The following is a 20,456-nucleotide window of genomic DNA, read 5'->3' on the forward strand; positions in this document are numbered from 1 at the left end:
TTGAGGTGCAAGCAGGGAAGTTCTGGGGCCATTTTTGCTTTTGGCGACCCCTTTATTCATTCAACCTCCACTGTCAATGTTTAAATTTGGGCCTTCGCATTGGCCCAGTTTGCTATGCTTTCTTTCATTTTGACACCCGATCCAGCAAGTTGTTTCAATTAGCCAAGAAAATTTTCTATATGGCACTCATTGATTTTACATACACGCCCCACCAACTTTTCTTATTCTAAACCATACATTTGGCCCAATATTTCAGCTATTTGCCACATGTTTTTTACTTTTTGAGAAAATAATAATAATCAATATAACTTTTTGCACTTATGTGCATGACCGTCCGCATCATCTCTTATTTAATATTTTCCTAAAAATTATTTTCTTCTAAATAAATTCACGCAAACCGTATATAATATTGGTATATAGTTTATACAATTTCTGCTTACTATATGATTCATAAGTCGTTTGCGTTATCTTATACTCCAAGAATCATAAAAAAATAAAATCCCCAACTATTAAAACTATTAGAAACTTCAAGAAAAATATCAACATAGACATTTGTGTTACTATTAAAACTACATGACTCTTAATTTTCCATTATTGTGAATGAAAATTTGTAGAAACAAGCTTAATCCTGGTTGGATTCAAATAAAAATCCTGATTGGTTAAATTCTATTTTGGTTTTCTTGTAGTTTTTCGTAATAAACTATGATAGAATCTATCTTTTTGTTTTTCAAAGCCTTTTGTTTGTCGTCCCTTTGTGATCCCGGTTGCAAAAATCCTTATACTATCCTTATCTTGAGTTTCCCAACATAGATCCTCATAGTAGAATTGCTCCTACTCTTGCTTACTTCTTTTTGGACTTTTTCTTTCCTTTCTTTCAAAAGCCTAATTTTTCCCTCAAGAATGACAAGTTTAGCCTCTTTTCAAATCTTTTCGTTTTTTTTCATGAGGGCTTCTTGTTTTCTCCATAGTTTAGTGATATTTAAGTTCATAAACTAAGTGTGTTAAACTCGTAGGATAAGTACTTTAATCACTATCATATGGTGAAAGGTTTTTATATATATTTGAATCAAAGGTTTATTAAACCTCGAAAGAAACCAATGAAGACTTTAACCTAGTTCCAAACTTCTATGTAACAAGGCTAGCCTTTGGAACTTTCCAAGTTCCTATACCTAAACGTAAAAGATTGCAAAGAATAAAACTAGATGACTCCTAATGGTAAAGCTTGCTAGTACTTGTGAGCTTCCAAGACACTTTCACCATCTACATGTGTTTTCAATTACAAGTAAGTCAACACTTGGCATATGGAAGAACACCAAATATTCCTCCAAGACACCCAAGGTAAAAAGGCTTGTTGCTTTGAGTTATTAACACGCTAGACACTAGTTCTTATTTGATATATAGAGAATATTTGAAATAAGGAACGCTATCCAAAAAGATTTTTCAAATATAAAGAGGCATATTAGACAATCTCAAAGGATTGGATCACTTGTCTTGATAAGAATGTCTTGTCAAACTATCCTATTACTCATGAATACATTAGAAGGTCTTGTCAGACGGTTCCAAAAGAGACAACATGTTGGATGAATACAAAGACACAAAGAAAGCTCAATTATATAGTGTTTTATAAACTCATCATACACTCACTAAAGCTTACACTTGACAAACGATCACTTTAGTTTTTACTCATCAGATGATCTGTTACATCAAGGAGTGTATATACTTAATTCTTACATTATTGAAATGTTTTATGACATTGTTCATATGTTTCTGAATCTTCTTTAACATTATTAAATAATAGAAAATACTATTTTTAAACAAGATTAATGATTACAAATTTTGGAATGTTTTTGTATTTGAGAACGTAACAATGCATATTGAAAATCTCAAATATCATTTGCTTAAATGTTTTTGAATGAATTTTTTTCTTATAATGATTATAAATGATTTTGAACACAAACTATCCATTTAGAATTAAATTTAAACTTGTATTGGAAAGTTTTTCAAATGAAGAGTGTTTTAACTAGAAAGTTTTTGAAAAACAGAACACGTTCATTTTCAATATAAAGAGATCTTTAAAAATAGATTTTGTAAGAAGATATCCAAGTTAAAATGTAATTATACTTCAACATTCAAATTTTATATTAACTTGGAAAGTAATTGAAAAAGGATTTACAAACAAATACATGAGAAAATATAGACTTTGACAATTCATAAAATATGAAAAATATTATTTTAGTGTTACCCATAACTTATTATGTTAATTATAATGTTAACTGATATTGTTTCCATAAATTATCAAGAGATCATACAGATGCGTATAAAGATGATTGAAAAAATTTCTTTATCAAGGATTTAAAGGGAAAACGATTTTCATTGAGAAGTGAGATTCGTGCAGATGAAGATCAAAGACATATCAAGTTGTTGTGAGAAAATATATACAAAGGGAAAGAAGATTTGAAGTATAAACAAATGATACAATGAAGGCTCATATCTAAACATTCCTTTTCGAGCACCTGGTACGAAGCTAATGATGAACAGTACAAAAAAGAAAAGATGAAAGTCTATAATCGTCAAAGCCTCAACAATCACATCCATTCAATTAAAGAAGTATTTTGAAGAGTAAATATATGCTTATGGACGCAAAGATTACATCAAAGCAATTATTTCCATTTCAAGCGTCTACTGCAATAAAGGAACAAGAACATGGCATATATCATCAGTTGAACTAGCTAAGATGATTCAAGCTTCAACGTTTCACTTTATACAAATAAAGAAACTATTTGAAGAGCAAGTAATTGTTTAAAGACGTGAAGAATGGATTAGAGCTCAAGTTTCCATTTCGAACGTCTAATATATTGAAGATGAAGATCAAGGTGGTATTCTGATCGATATGAAGTTAAGAATATTAAAACTACAATATTCATATTTGAGAAATACAGAGAAAGAATTTGGAAGGCCTCACACGTCAAAGACGCGCAAAGATCAATCAAAGCAAAAATTTCTATATTGAGTGTCTAACGACTATAATAAAGAATGAATACTTCAACGATCATAATCTAAATGTTATTTAAAGACCATGAAGATGAATAACACAAAAATGAATGTATATATAATGAAAAAGAAACGCCATTGCTTAGTGATATTTATTTGTGTGATTAAGATAGTGTTATAAAAGTTACATATGTTATTGTAGAGTGATTTGTGAAATTGGGTAGTGAGCCAAACATTGCAAACTCTTCACACTATAAAGTATATATACTTGTAAGATATTATTGTTCTCTCATTAGAGAGTTTTCTCATTATTAAAAGATCTTGATCTCATAGGGAGACTAAGACTGATTGTTTGGAGAGGTAGATAATACTTCATGTACCTAGAGAGATAGAGAATAATTGGTGTACCCGGAAAGGTAGAGAATATATGATATATTTGGAGAGATAAAAAATACTTAAAAATATCATATATCTAATTTAATATCAAAACTCAAATGTGATTTGCAAATATTCTCGTAAATCTAATATCTAAACTCAAATGTAATTTGTACATGAAGAAGTAACCATTCATTTTTTGAAAACAAAATAATAATTTGTATTTCAAACTTTGTGAACATTCACTTTTGAGATGACCATTCATTTTCTGAAAACAAAATAATAATAATTATTTGTATTTCAAACTTTGTGCACATTCACTTTTGAGATGAAAAAGTTTCGACTTTCACCTTTATAAAAGTAAAGAATTTTTTATAAAATCAAAATTAAAGCATATTACTTTTATAGAACTAAAAATATATTTAAGCTTATTTTTATATAATAAATTACTTTTAACATTTATTTTATCATTCAAAATATTTTAATATATTTAAAATTAAATTAAACTTGTAAAGGTACGCATTTTTTACTTTTAAGTATTTTGTATCCTTAAAAGTAAATTTATCTGAGTAATTTAATTTTATAAATATTTTTATTATACTTTTACAAATGTACCTTTTAAGATATAAAAGTTACAAAACAACTTCTCGTTTATTTTTTAAACTCTTATTTATTTTAATTAAAGCTTTACTTCACCAAACAAAACCTACGATGTGGAAATTTCGTTGAAGAATAAAAAGAAAAGCAAAAGGTGATTGATTGATTGAAATGAACGGTCGCCAGTTAAAGAGTTCAATATGCCATCTCCAACCTTTTTTCTCGCAAAGATGGATGCTTCACCAAACACCAAAAGAATACTCTTTCAACTTCTTAAACTTTTTCTCAGAGACACTTGGAATACGTAACTATCAATTATTAACTATTACGCTTTTTTTTTAAACAAGTATAGGGACATTTGTCAAAATTAAGCATTAAAAAGATACTATTAGATTGTACTTTTGACTTTCATTACATATAAAATTTGGATCTCAGAACTATACAATTCTCTCCCAAGAGAGACACTGTGCATCCTTCTGTTTTGGTCATTTTTATATACTTTGTAGTTCTCATTTTTGTTCTTACATTGATTTTATCAGTCTCTTCTGTTGGACTAATAACAAACCAAAAACACTATAAAAAGTTAAACGACTTTTGAGAGAAAAAAATTCTAGTCATGGTTTCTAATATATATTGATATATAATATTTCTAACATAATCACACCCCAATAATTTTGTTTCCTCAATAAGGACAAAAATGTTCTAAAAAATACTTGGTTATCCCTTCTCTACTTACTATGAAACCAAAACTATGAAATCAAAAACAGGGTAGATGAGGAGATTTCCTTTTGCTATGTTCCAATTTTGGTTCACCAACCCACAGAATATTTGAAAGTAAATTTAAAGCATGAGCTGGCTAGTCAAACACGTGTCTTGCAAAAAACAAAAATGTTGTTCTTTACTTTGTGAGAAAGGAGCGGCATGATTCGGCGCATCCAACTCTCACAATTCGTCACAACTTGCAGGTGTAAACAAAAGAAGCTTCAATGAATCCAAAAAAATAAAACAACTTCATTGATGCAATAGTTCGGAAGTGAAACATAATATCATATGCCGAAACAAAATAACAACAATAATAATAATGATGAAGAAAAAAACATTACAAAAATTGTCCACAACTTGAACTTGAATTTGATTGAATTAATTAATGGGAAGAGATCTTGAGGTTGAGGGACTTGTTGAACCAAGACCTCCAAGTGCCACTTCCCCGCCGCGGAAGTGCGGCGGTGGGCCCACTTCCGTCATCAACTGCCGCCTCATCCGCATTCGCCGCCTTCCTGCAGAGCGTGAAATTCCTCGCCCCATGTGATCCAATTGTATCCCACGGCCTCAGAGCTGCATCAGCATCAAACCCAAAATAACAACAATTATTTCATATTACTCTTTCCCATTTCCACCACAATTCGATCAAAACGTATTTTAAGATTCAAATCCAGAATCCATCTCAAATTCTCAATTTCCCTAACCAAATAATTGATGTTCTCATATGAACGCATGCAAGATATTAGCAATTAAAGTTTCTCGCAACCGATTGAATCTATTTTACTTCAAAACTAAAAGGCATGTTTAGCAATGATCGAATCAAATTCATCGCCAAGACAAAAAGAACTATATAATATATGCATAACAACAATGTATCAAAATCTATCCCAAGAATCAAATCTCATCTTTAATTCTCAATCTCCCCATTTGAATGTATGCGTTAACCCTAAACTAAGCTTCTGAATGTGCAAGATGCTGAAAAAAAATTAATTTTTTTAAATAAAAAACCTGATTTAATTCTGTAAAGAACTTTATAAAAAAAAGTCTCTAAAATTACAACATGAAGCATTGAATTATCAGAAATTTCATAACCTAATTCGGCGTTAACCTGACAAAAATCAATTTTCACAGAAAACGCGAATAATATCAACAGACGATGAGCAATGGATGTTTTTTTTCTTCCGAAATCCTCGTGAATCATGAAAAAGCACGTTGAAATGACACGATTTGGGAATTAAAAAACAAGAAACACGTTTGGTGCAGTTGAGGGGGAAATTACCATCAGGTCCAAGATGAGGGCAATAGAGAGAGAATCCAGCGTTGTCAGTTCCAAGCAGAGGAAGGCGCCCCTCCCGCGCGTAACTCTTGAGCGCTGTCTCGATAACCGCTGCGACGTGGTCCTCCTCGTTCACGAGGAACCGAATGGGGCCTGCACTCCCCAGCACGTTGATGCTGATGAGGAACCTCCTCACGTTCTGGTTCTTCTTCTGCTTGATCAACAACATGGTGTCCAAAACTCAACAAATAAACAAAACAAGGAAACTAGACGAAAAGAAGGATCCGAAATTCGGAGATCTGAAAATCGAAGCTGGCAACGGTTTGGTTTTGGATAAAATCGTGAAGTTCGTTGGAGGCGTTGGAGTTTATGGGTCGACGCCAAGGCAGCGGTAGTACCAGCCTTGTTTGCAGGATCCGAAGAGGGAGGAATGAGAGGGAGCGCTCGCCCTTGATGGGGAAAGGGAGCGCATGAAACCGAAGGAGAACGAGGTTTCTACCATTCACAACGAGGGAACGATCTGAAGGAAGTTGAAGCGATTCAGATTGGTTTTGGGGCTAGGGTGAGGAGGAAGAAGAAGATGAAGAAAGCGGTATTTAAATATGAGAATTCGGACTCAAATTTGCTTTCGGGTTTTTTACCGGATGGGCTGGATCCGTTTAGAACCGAATCTGTTGCAATCGTACGTACGGATATCAGGTCACATCCAACATTTATCTTCTCTTTTAAATAATTAATTCAACAACCATCCTTTTATTATAACATGTTTATTTTACATTTAAATAAATTATTTTCATGTGAATTTTTCAACAACTTATTTGAAATAGTTATAACAGCAATCAAAATAATTATAAATTTTAAAACAATTTTTGAAAAAAATAACAGAATTTTCATTCTAAAATTTGACTAAAACTAATTTTGTGTTAAAAAATATATTTATTATAATATAATATTTTATTTTAAAAATCGGTTGTTTTATTGTTTGAAGTTTAAAACAAATTTTATTCTAATTAATTAGTGATATTCACTATGAACGATAGAGATACTGACAGCTAGTAGATATTATATACTACCGTTAAATGAAACACGATATAGATATGTTTAAAATGTAGGATATGTGAATACAAATTTATATAATATATAATTTTAAATTATATAAATTAAAAATAAATATTTATGTTGTAAAAGTATGTTTCAGATTTTTTTAGAAATAGAAAGATATTTATAATTAGTTCAAAAGAATTTGTTCTTACTTTTATAATCATAATAAAAATTTATATAATAAATTTTAGTTTTTAAAAAGTTATTGTATTTATACCTTTTAAAATTGTATTAAAACTGTGTTATAATTTTTAAAAGTCTAACAAATAATTTTTTAATTAAACACTTCACCGATAAGTATCGTATAATATCAACACAAATACGTATGTCCAACACGGATACATGTGTCTAACACGGATACACCATTTAAGAAAAAGTGTTCAAGCTTCATACCGTGTTTTATAAATATCTATCATTAATTTTTTTTAAGTGAGTAATAATATATAGTGCAAAAGTTGGGAAAACGACGTTGTTTTTGGATAATTAACGTTTTGGATTGTAAAATGAATGAAAATTTATAATTCAATATAAAATGATAGTTAAATGTATGTTTTGAATTTGTACTAGTTATTTTATAAATAAAATAAGGTAGAAAGAAACGGAAATCGAAATGGTAGGAGGAAATTCTTTGCCTAGAAAAAAGCGATATTTGACTTTGTTTGGTTGAAAAAGTATATATAATGAAATTTTGTATTTTATTTATAATATATAAGAGTTTATTATTTTAATAAAAAATTAAAGTGTTTGGGTTTTTGTTCTTTACAAGTTTTGTGTATTTCGAAACATTTTAATTACACTTAAAAGATATCAGAAGTTATAATTTAATCATTAAGATTTATTGGTTATTAGAATACTTATTAATTAAGTCATTAAATTTAATATTTAACTTTGAATAAAAGAATCTTTCTGACAATCAAATGATTGATTTCATAAAAAACATACTTTATATGTTGTTTGTTTTAATAAAATATTTTATGAGATATATATTGTATTATTTAATTTTAAATATATTTCCGATTTAAGTATTTTTTTATTTTTTAATAAAACCTTTTATGAGATATATTTTGTATTGTATTATTTAATTTCAAATATCTATTCTGTTAAAATATTTTGTTTATATTTTATTATAGTTAATAGAGTAATATCTATACTTATAAGAGATTTTTCACCGTAAGTGTTCTAAAATATTTTTTTATTTTATCCTTATTTAATATTTTATTTTGATTATTTGGATTTTTATAATTTTAGAAAGGAAATTTTCCACTTTAACTGTTCTAAAAAATATTATTTTATTCTTACTTAATATTTTATTTTATTAATTTATTTTGGTTATTTAGATATTTTATAATTTTAGAAGTTAATAAAGTAATTTCTTTTAATTTTAAAATTTTATTTTATTTTTTATCATTTAACTAGAAGGAGTGTGGAGAGATTGGTTAGGTTAATTTTCTGTTTTAAAAATCTTTTTCTTTATTAAATAAAAAAATTTAAGATATTTGTTAATATTTGCAGCTAGATGTGAATCGCTTTAGCAGGAGTTGGTAGTTACTTTTTTTATTTTAAACCTGATATTCTTCTCTATTAAATAAAAAATTAAAGATATTGGTTGTGTCCGTTTGAAAAGAATGAATCTAAGGGTTGATGGACATTTACTTTAACTACCTCGCCAAAAAATATATTTCATATCCTTACTTTTTTTTTAATTATTTTTGTTATTTCTTAATTCTCCACTATTGTAGCAATTTTAAAATTGATTTAAAAAATAAATTTTATGATTCTCCAGTACACATAATCCAACACCCTACTATATGGATAATAATGACTCAAAGGTAGATGATAAAGTTTTTTTGTAACAATTTTATGGATTTAAATAAAATCATAGAAAAAATTATTTTTTATTTGATTTTTTGGTTTTCTGTCATCACCATCTTTGCTCTTCTTCTATATTTTCTTCTTTTAGGTTTTGATTTTCGAAATCATCTTAACTTTCTATAAATTTATGACTTTAGAAACCAAAAGATGTTTGATCACCAAAGAGCATTATGTAGAGAAAGTATGTCATCGTGTTCTTAACTCTACTTTTTATATGTTATACTGATATTTTGTTTGTTTTTTATTTGTTAATTGTAGAGAATTAATATTCAATAGCAAAATAGAGGAATAAGATAAGGAAAAACTTTCAGTCTCTCCATTTTTTTTTCTATTTAATTATTTTCTCGATTAAGTTTGTAGTTTGTGTATTTTTTATTTATTAAAATAAACTGTAAATGTATATTGATAATATAAGTGTGTGAATAATAATATCAGTTATTCAATTTTAATATTAGACATAATTATATATAAATGATAAAAATAAAAAATTCAGATACAAATATATAATAAGTATACATTTAATAACTTGTCATGATATTTTAATTTTTATATACTTTATATTTAACTATTAAGTATTTTAACTTCATTTCACTATCGTTATTTATTGTTTTCTGTTCAAATACACACACTGTTTTAACTATTTGATATTTATTGTTTTCACACTATTTTATATTATTCTATATATATATATATATATCCTTTTTTTAATATATATATTTTTTTTAATTTAAATGTCATTATTTCAAAAGAGTTACAAAATAAAAAATATCAAAACATATATTATCTATTATAAATAATATAATTTTATGGTAAAAATATTTATTTAATACTATACACAAATAAAAGAGTATTATATATATATATATACACACTTTTATTTGGTAATCAAAATATTTTAAAAAATATATAGTGTTATTTAAAATTAAATAAATTTTTGTTTTAGTAAAATATTTTATGAGATATATATATTGTTTTATTTAATTTTATGTATATATTTTGGTTTCAATATTTTATTTTTTCAAGAAAATAATTAGTAATTATACTTAATGATTTTTTAGAATAATAATCTTATTTTTATATTGGAAAAATTAATAATTGTAATTTTTTTATGTTATATTATTATGTAATATACTTATTCTTTATCTTAAATTGGTTATTATGATGTGGAATTGTCAAATGATGTGTTTATCATCTTTAATCATGTTAGAGTCATAAATAAGACCACGATACGTGTTAGTCATAAAGAAGAAACTACCAAACAAGAAACCTCAGAACCACGTATATTCATAATATATTAACTTACTATTAAAATCAAGTTTATTAATAGAAATTATGTTGATTTAAAAGTTAAAGATATTAGTATAATAAATATATATTAATTAAATAATTACTAAAATTAATGTTTTAATTATACTTAAAAAATTATTAACATTTATAATTAAATATTATAATTTATTCACTTAAATTTTATTAAGCATTAAAACAATTATTAATTAAGTAATTAAAATTGAATAATTTGATATTATAACTTTGAATAAAGTAGTTTCACTTAATAAATATCATTTAAATTATTAAAAGTAATTTAATTTCATTTTTTAAATATAAATTCAAAAAAATTGAAAAATAAAAGTTGATTCCAATTTTCCATTTCAACTTTTTTTTTAATTTCTATATCTTTAGGATTTTTGTTTATCTTCTTTATAATTTTGTTTCTCTAAAGTTCACCTCTTCAAAATCACACATTATAATAGTTAGAGAGTTAAGGATCATTTTCAACCGATTAATTTTAAAATCAGAAAGATTTTTTTTTTTTAATTTATCATCAATCGTTGTGGGGTTAGTTGAAAACGGTGATCCTCTCCATCTGATTAAACTTATATTTAAGTTTTGTTATGTTTAGATACTTTGCTCTAAGTCTTAATATTTTGAGTAGTTCTTTTGCTTGAGTTAAAAGTTAGTTTAAAGCAAGAAATTACATGTTAGAGAAACTATTTATGTTTTTTTTTATATGAAGTCTTAGGATAAATGATCTAGATGTGAAAGTGACTTGGTCACAATATCTTATTTTCTATGTAAGGATTATGTTTTTTTAGAAACAATTTGAATGTTTGAAATTGAGTGGGAATCTTATTTGAGTTTTTGGTTAATACATTATTGTCCTAAAATGATTTGAATTGGATACTCTTATTGAGATATTGATATGGTGGCTAGATTATGGATGTTAAAGGATAATGTTTCTTAAAGTGGGTTTTTAATGTGGTTTAAATGAGTAAAGTTATTTTCTAATAGTTTGACATATATTAGTTTGAGTTTGATGTGAATGAAAATATATCTTGAGGTTTAATGATAAAGGTTGAATTGAAATGAGTGAAAGATGATATTTGAGCAAATTATGGTTATATTGATCATTTTGAATTTGTGTTAAAAGTTGTATTTGTTAAAGTAGTTTTTTGTTTTTAGTGTCAATGTAGTTTAGGGTTTGCATTCGTCTAGCGTCAAATTGGCTCACTCTACTTGCGTCCCTATATTGATTGATGCTTTCTTCTGATTATTTCCCACTTTTGTTGTAGTGTGAGTCTTTTCGGAGAAACTTCTATATAAATTCTAAAAAAGAAGTAAGAAAGAAAAATGAATTCAATTTATCCACAATCCACAAATTAGCTTGCGTATAACTTAAAAAAATCTTAGACGGTTAATGTTGCATGAGTCTTCTTATGTATATATAAGTTAATTTTCCTAAATGTTAAATAATATCTTTAGTTTTCTATGCCTAATCCTTTCTCTAACATGATATACAAAGCTATATTTTTTCCATTGCCACTTCTGCTTTTTCTTCTCCTTTCCTCACCTCTAATCTTTCTCTTTTTGCACCTCCCATGGTTTCTTCTCCCAATCTTCATCATTTCTCTACACCTATATCCCTAAAACTTACAAATGAGAATTTTCTAGTATGGAAAATAAGAATTTTATATGCGAGAAATCAATATAAATGATTTTTATACGAGCATCAATATCAATAAAAGGATATAATATTATCAGGCTAATCTAAATACAAAAGAGTGAGAAAGATAAAACTCAATCCCTATTTTTCCAATTGAAGCAACAACTATTTGCTTTGTTTTCTTATTAATCATTGTCATTCCAACAAATCCCAACAAACTTTTATTATTCTGTTTTTATATTTAGCGAATCTTGTACCTAATTTTTCAATTGTTTATTGTGTAATCGATATTTGTCCTTAGGGACACATTATTACTTATGACAACGCGATGCACTTGTCATAAAAAGTCATCAGTGCCTAGTTGCTAAGGGGTTCACCCAAAATGTAGGTTTTGATTATAATGAGACATACAACCCAATTGTCAAACAATAAATAATTCGTGTATCCACCAAATAGACGTAAATAACGCATTCCTTAATGGTGAATTCCAAGAAAATGTGTACATTACACAACCTCGTGAATTTGAATCTGCATCTCCTCATCTTGTGTGCAAGCTTCACAAAGCTATCTACGGATTAAAACAAGCTAAGTTATGCACTTAAATCTTTTGGTTTTCATTCAACTAAAAGTGATACTTGACTATTTGTCAAGTTCAACCCGTCTTATAATATTTTCATCTTAATATATTTTGATGATATCATAATAATTGACTAATCTCGTTGCGAGGTTAACAAGCTTATAGATAACCTTGGCTCGTGCTTTGCTGTAAAAAAACTTGGGTTCGTTGCACTACTTTTTGGGCATGAAAGTCAGTCATCTCAATGATGAGAGTCTCTTTTGCGAGAGCTCCACATCTCTGCTTCTCAACCTTAACTTTTCTCAAATAATATGGGTGCATTTTTGCTTAGTGCTAATTCAATTATACACATACACACGAAGTAATTTGAACTTGATTTGCAGTTTGTTCAGGATTATGTACAACAAAATCGTATTTGTTTAGTTCACATACCGACTAGGTTCCTAGTTGTAGATTTATTAACAAAACCTATTTCTAGATCTTCTTTTGTTTTGTTTAAGTGTAAACTTATGGTTGTTTCTTCGCCAACCATTAGTTTAAGGGGGGATCTTAGACAACTAGTGTTGCATGGTCTCCTTATATGTATATATAAATTGTCTCTTTTGAATGTTAAATAATATCTTTAGTTTTTATACCTAATCCTTTCAAAAAAAAAAAAGAGTAAAGATAACTAAATATAAATTTAATAAATTTAGTCTCTGAAGAAGTTATTTGTTTTTCTCATGATCAACATACGTTCTAAAAAATGGTGTAAATGTGGTTTGGATGCTTGTCCTTTTGGAAACATTTAATGATGAAGAGAATGAGACTTATTGATTATAAGTATCCTTATCACTAATAGAAAATTATTAAATAAAAATTAATTTTAGAAATAAAAAATAATTAGATACTATATTGACTAAATTATATATTATTTTATAGACAAAAAAATTATTAAAATCTAAAATAGTTTCTATTATTGATAAATAGTTTTTAAATTGGTATTTAATTAGCTACCAAGGTTTGAGATACTAATTATTTAAAGTATAAAGTTGGTAGCTAATTAAATAACAATTTAAAAACTATTTATCAATCATAAAAACTACTTTAGATACTAATTTTTTTTAATTTCTGAAATAATATCTAATTTAATTAATATAATAATTTTTTTTAAAATAATTTTCATTTAATGATTTTTTTTATAAGGTACATGTTTTATTTTCAAGGATACGGAACCACTTTAAGGTAGATACAAAGGGTACATTTTACAAAAGATCGATGTTGAGTTGAATGAAGTAAAAACTAAGGCTCTAAAACAAATAAGTGATTTTGATTGAGTGGCTAAAGAAGAAGCATTAACGGGTGGAGCTCTGAAGATGTTTAGGAAAATCCCTTTACACCGTTTGAATGGATGATGCTTCCTAACATGAATGAAATGATGTGAATTCATAAGGAAGATTACATAGAATCAAAGTATTGCTTTTGTAATGAATTCAAATTGAATATTAAATCAAAATATATCTATCATTTTTTATATTTAATGTGGAATTTATAATTTGAATGAAAAACTCTGTCGAAGAACAATATAAAATGTAGATATATATGGAAGAAAAAAAGAGAATAATAATAATAAATACAATGTGATATGTACAATTACTTTAAGTCGGCGAAAGTTTATATTCTTTATTTAAGTTTAACAACCTTAATACTTTTTAAGAGAATACTACTTAATTAAAAAATAAGAAATATCTTATTATTTTAATGTTTGCTATTTTTTAAAATTTCAAAATTTAATAATTATCTTAGTTTATATTAAGAATTGAAATTGAGGTTTAAGTCAATCATATAAAATTGACTAATAATGTTGATATCTAACGCATTTCCTGATGTATGAGATTATATATTTATGTCTGATTGATGATCTCGTACAAGATTTACTCTAAATAACATAACTCTGATAGCATATTAAAAAATAAATTTTAAGTCTAACTCAACCTTATAAAATTAGTTCATAAAATGAAATTTGCATCTATTATGAGGTGAGATTTTAAGTCTAACTCAACCCCATAAAACCGGCTCATGGAGATAACATATGATGATGGGTGGTCCGATAACGATCCGATAGTGGGTGACACAATAGACCCATGAAAGAGGCTTTAATTGACTCTGATATCATATTACGAAGTGGACTTTAAGCCTAACTCAACCCCATAAAACCCGGTATATGAGGTGAGGTTTGCACCCACTTATATACAATGAATTGTCCTTATCTCTAGTCGACGTGGAATCTAAAAAAACATTCACTTATTTATTATAATTTTTATTTTATTTTTAGATGATGATTCCAAGCGTTTATATATAATTTAAAAAATCTTGTAGAAGCAAAAGATACATGTATATTAAAATATAGTTATTTATGATGAAAAAAAAATGTAGGTTAGGATGTGCATCGACCCTTGCTTGTAGGGTGAGGAGAGGCGTGTATTGAAGCACGAGGATGGATCGCACGTTGAATTACCTGTCAAAACAAAACACATTTATTCCCTTTTGGCTTTTCCTTTCACTCATTTGTTTTCTAATAACATTAAAAGCAACATCGTAGCTGTCAAAAAGCAGGGTACGTAGATAGCATTGAAATGTCTCGTTTGAGGGGTGGCTGTTTTTGCACTGCAGCTTTCCAAATTTGTTAGGGGTTGAATTGCGTCAACATTTCAAACACTATCTTTTGTTTAATTTGGAGCAAAAGTGTGTGGACAAGAGGAGTTCTTAGGTATTATTATTGTTGTGTTTCAATGGACAATAGTATTCTGGGTCTTCTCAAACTTCGAATTAAAAGAGGTATTGATCTTGCAATTCGTGATGCCATTAAAGGACGTGCCAGTGACCCTTATGTCGTCGTCAACATGGGTGATCAGGTTCCAACCTGCAATTTCTGTGCTAATCTTTTCTTCCTTTCAAAGTCAATTTATTGAGTTGGCCTTTCGTTGTGACGAGCGTTGGTGTCTTCCACAATTCGGGAAAATCAATTTAAACAACTACTTTTTTAATCCACTTTTTTCATCAAATTGGGTTCTTAATGGGTGGTTTATTTAATAGTATATTAGTTTTTTTTTTTATCGGCAATAAAAAATAAATAAATGTGAACCACTTCGGGGTGATTCAACCCTTATACAAACATAAAATACTTAAGACACTCCATCTCAATACTCACACCGCCAGACGCCTAGAATTACTAAACAATCCTAACTCAACCCATACAATCTGAGCTAAAAAATAATTCAAAAAACCATTATCATACATACCAAAGGTTCGAGACACCACTCGGAAAAGGAGAACAAACCAGAGAGAGACTTGGACGTAATCCAAGACCAAATCTTCACTTGAACCAAAACAACCACTTCTAAACCATCGACAACTCCCCCATTAAAGATTGCATTGTTTCTATGCTTCCACAACTCACTTACCACTGCAATCCAAATCACTATTCACATCTCACTTGCTAAAGCAGAATCATTAGTTGCTTTAGCATTAGTTTTTGTGCCATAGGAGATGTCTTTCTTACCAAGTTAGATTATAATAATTAGACCTTATAAATGATTCAATGAATAGTATATACTTTTTAACATAACTCTAATATATTATCTTAATAAATAGGTTTACGTCTAATTTAATTTTGTAAATTTCTGATATTTTGACATGGAATAGCTAGTTATTGTAATGGTATTTGTATTTAACTATTTGATTTTAGTATGATTAATTAAATATGTTTTTTTTTCGTTTTTTAATATAATGCGAAATTGATTTTTATTTTTGTCAAAACTTTAAACTTTCTGAATAATTATAATAAAAAAATTATTAGAATAAATTTTTACTACTTTTTTTTATACATAAACAAGTAAATATTTTAATATTCATAATTCACATTGAAAATTTGTTTATTATTAAAAAAAATATTAACAATGAAGCTTCCTTACTACCTATATAATAAGTAGGTACAGAGTATAGACTAGGTACAAAATCAATTTTTAAAAAATATATTTAATCATTTTTTATACATTAAAAAAACTATGATGGTATTTGTATTAAATTCTTTCTGAGATGTGGCATGGGTCTACAAATTTTTTTATCTTTTTGGGAAAGATTGTTTTGGAGGGACGTTGAAAAGCTGCATGTTTTCAGTATCAAATACATGTTTTGAATGGAAGAGTTTTGGGTCATTGGATAATTTTGGTTTGAAGATTATTTTGATATGTATGCAGAAGCTAAAGACTAGTGTTATAAAAAACAACTGCAATCCTGAGTGGAACGAAGAAAGGACCATTTCTATAAAGGACGTTACAACCCCAATACGTCTGGTAAAGTTCTCAGCCAAGCTATCACACAAAAAATTCATATAATATCCCAAAAAGCTATTAGCATTAGGCTTATCTATATTCATATATGTTTTCATTGGATTTTTATTTTTTTTTATGAGTTTTTCCTAACTCAAGGATAAATCAATTTCAGTTTGTAAGGAAAGATTCATTACTTTTATTTATTTCATTAATAGTATGTTTGGTACGGAGGAAAAAATTAAGAAGAAAACAAGAGAAAAAAAATAGGGTTAAATGTATTTTTCGCGGTATCTCTTTACTTTCACACGAAATTAGTTTTCGTTCATAATCTAAACTTTAGACTTTCTAAACACTTATAGTAATGATATTTCACTTATAGTAATGAAATTATTAAAATAAGTCATTCCAGCTTCTTTTAGGTGACAAATATATTCTAATCCACATTGGAAACATGTTTGTCACTGGAAATGACTCATTTTAATAGTTTTCTTAATACGAGTCTTTAGGAGGGTCTAAAGTTTAGATTAGGGACAAAAAACAATTTCACATTATAATATAGGACAAAACTCATATTTAATAAAAAAAAGTAAAATATGTAAAAAATTAGTAAAAATTAGATATTATTTAGTTTAAAAAAGTAAAATATGAAGTAATATAATTAAAATAGAAATTGTTTGGTGAAAAAAAATATAAAAATAATTTTAAGATTATTTATTTTCTTATTTTGAATATTAAATTTATTATGATTTATTTTATCATCGTATTATTTATTATTATTTCATTACTCATCTTTTTCTCATAAACACTTTCTTTCATTTACTGCCCCGTTTTGGATATTTCGTTATGTATGCATATATATATGTATATAACTTATTTTTTTTCTATAACAATAAATAAAATAAAATAGAACATTTCAAAAGTATCCCAATCTTTATACATAATACTTAAAGTCTCTTACCTAAGAGCCAAGTTTTCGAACACCAAACCAAACAACTTACACAAACTACACAATAGACCAAAAAATACCAACACAAAACACCAAACCGACCAATCCAACAACACCGCATACACACCTAATAAAAACCTATATAATTCTAAAATGAGATAAAGTTAGTTGTTTGATGAATTATCAACAGAAGAAGAGGTGAATGATTATAGATGGGTTATGGATTTTGTTTTGCAGGCAGTTTATGACAAAGACACATTCTCAGGGGATGACAAAATGGGAGATGCAGATATAGACTTAAAACCATATATTCAGTGTGTGCAAAGAGGGTTAAGTAACCTCCCAGAGGGTTCTGTAGTGGCCACGATTCAACCAGATGAAACTAATTGTCTTGCCAAAGAAAGCACCTGCATTTGGCGAGACGAAAACATCATCCAAGAAATGGTTTTGAGACTTAGAAATGTTGAGAGTGGGGAAATACTTGTGGAAATTGAGTGGGTTGATGTTATTGGTTGCAAGGGCTTATCACATCTACAACTTTGACTCTTGCTTCCACCCTCCCTATACCTTGTATCAACCATTCAAACCTAGCATGCAACTCCAAAATTATGTATGCTAAAATGTACAATGATCTCGATGTTTTCTCTTCATTGTGAAATTTAATAGTATTAGAATAATAGAAATAATAATAATAATAATAATAATAATAATAATAATAGAAGAGTGTTACAAAGTGAACTTTAAGTCTAACTCAACCCTATAAAATCGTCTCATGAGGTTGAGATTTGCACCCTCTTATGATAAACCCAACAATTATTCGTTAGGATATGCTTGAAAATGGCTCTGATACCATGTTACAAAGTGGACTTTAAGCCTAACTCAATCCCATAAAACTGGCTCATGAGGTTGAGGTTTGCACCCACTTATATATAATGAGATATGGGATCTCCAACATATAAGTCGAAGTTGAAAAGAAAAATATAATATGTAAAAAGAAAGTAATGAATTAATTAATCAATCTTTTTTTCTTTTTTTTTATTTGTGTATTTTTTCCGAATTTTTTCGCTTCTTCCATTGATGGTTTCAGAATCAAAAAAGTATAATGTGATTTAAGCTAAGGTTGAGATTCACTTAATGATAAATGTAAAAGAATGATGGCTTTACCAGAAAATGAAGTTGTTTGAAATGGAGTGGAACAACACATTTTTATATGTCAAATTTCGTTTATACCGTTGTCTTCTTCCTATTCTCAAATAAAGGTTATGTCTTAGGTCCATAAGGAATTAAGGGAAGAGTGGAGATTAGTTTGCAAATAAAAAATCCTTTAACACTAATTTAAAAAATAATTATTTTTAAGTGATTTATTTTTTTCAGCATTTTTAAGTGATTCATATAAAATGACAAAAATATTCTTTCTTATAATTTTAAAATTTAAAATTTAAAAGATAAAATATAAAATAAGATATATCAATAAAGATAAAATTGAAAAAGATTTGTGTAAAAAAAATAGTTACGAGCAAGAATTCTTTATAAAACCTATAAAAACTCATATGAAGATTTATAATCGTAAGAAATATGCAATATTATTTAATTATACAAGTAAATAACTATTGTCTTCAATGTTTGTAAAATACATTTTCATAAAAATATATCAAGTTGAGTTAGAGGAAAACTAAGAAAATCTTTGATATTATTATAAGACATTGTCAGAGACTACTAAAAAAATAAAAACTACCAATTCAATGAAAAGGAAAAGATAAAGCGCCGCTTTGAACTGCAGTCTTCAACAGATATCTTCAATACGAAGGAAAAGAAAACCATTTATTTTTGTTTTTGTTTTAAAAAAAAAAAAAACTAGAACTTATGGGAAGAGTAGAAAAAAAAAATATTTATAAGGGGGTTGAGATTTTTCATTAGATTAATATTATTACCATTTTAAAAAATTAAAGTAATAAAATTAGTTCAAAAAGCGTATCTAACCTACAAAAGTAACCTCTTGACTTAAGAGTTGGATAACATTGGTATGTGAATAACAAGATATTAAAAACGTTTAATGATATGTTAAATTAAAGTAATAAAGATAGATCATAGGACATCCTTCTTCTTCTCACACTTTTCGATGAACTTGAAAGAGAATGAGATGAGAAGGATATTTGAACGCTGGAGAGTGGCACATGAGGTATTCATCGTTAGGAAGTTGAATTAGATAGGTGAGAGATCTGGGTTCTTGAAGTTTTTGGGAGTTAGCTATTAGAATTGGAAACATGAAGATACATCTTAATACACTAAGTATAGAAGAAATTAACGGAATAACCAGCAATAAAAAAAAAAGTCACGGAAAAAGCTTATAAGTGTCGTAATGAAGTAATATTTCATATAGAACAATAGACATTTATGAATTTTTATTCTTTTTGCATATTTTTAGATTATAGGATGGATATGAACGATTTATTCCTAAATTTGTATTAATTTCAGGACTTTAGGGGAAAATGGAGGTAGAAGGATAAAAGGAGAATCGATAAATTGAAGATAAGAAAAAAAGACAAAGTGGAACATTGAAAACTCGCTAAAGACTCGCCTAAGCGAGTTCACTTAAGTAAAATTGAACTTTTTCTCGTAAAACTCGCCTAAGAGAGTAATATTTCGCTTAAGCGAGATGTCACTTAGTCCATGCTTAATGAGTTTAAATAGAAGGCGTGAGACAT

The 20,456-nt window shown here is 27.5% G+C and overlaps 2 protein-coding genes across 2 annotated transcripts; one reads left to right on the plus strand and one right to left on the minus strand.

Moving 5' to 3' along the window:
* Positions 1–4,950: 4,950 nt before the first annotated feature.
* On the minus strand, positions 4,951–6,689 carry LOC137806287 (uncharacterized protein At4g22758). Its single transcript, XM_068606310.1, has 2 exons — positions 6,005–6,689; positions 4,951–5,298 (listed from the first exon to the last, which is right to left on the minus strand). Exons 1-2 carry the CDS (start codon positions 6,228–6,230, stop codon positions 5,108–5,110), a joined length of 417 nt encoding a protein of 138 aa, XP_068462411.1. The 5' UTR covers positions 6,231–6,689; the 3' UTR covers positions 4,951–5,107.
* Positions 6,690–15,181: 8,492 nt separating this feature from the next.
* LOC137805756 (protein C2-DOMAIN ABA-RELATED 9) lies at positions 15,182–18,365 on the plus strand. Its single transcript, XM_068605681.1, has 3 exons — positions 15,182–15,386; positions 16,731–16,826; positions 17,989–18,365. The coding sequence occupies exons 1-3, from the start codon at positions 15,264–15,266 to the stop codon at positions 18,292–18,294; spliced, it is 525 nt and encodes a 174-aa protein (XP_068461782.1). The 5' UTR covers positions 15,182–15,263; the 3' UTR covers positions 18,295–18,365.
* The last annotated feature ends 2,091 nt before the right edge of the window (positions 18,366–20,456 follow it).

This window comes from Phaseolus vulgaris, chromosome 3 (assembly GCF_051622355.1).
Source record: "Phaseolus vulgaris cultivar YP4 chromosome 3, ASM5162235v1, whole genome shotgun sequence".
Taxonomy (NCBI): domain Eukaryota; kingdom Viridiplantae; phylum Streptophyta; class Magnoliopsida; order Fabales; family Fabaceae; genus Phaseolus; species Phaseolus vulgaris.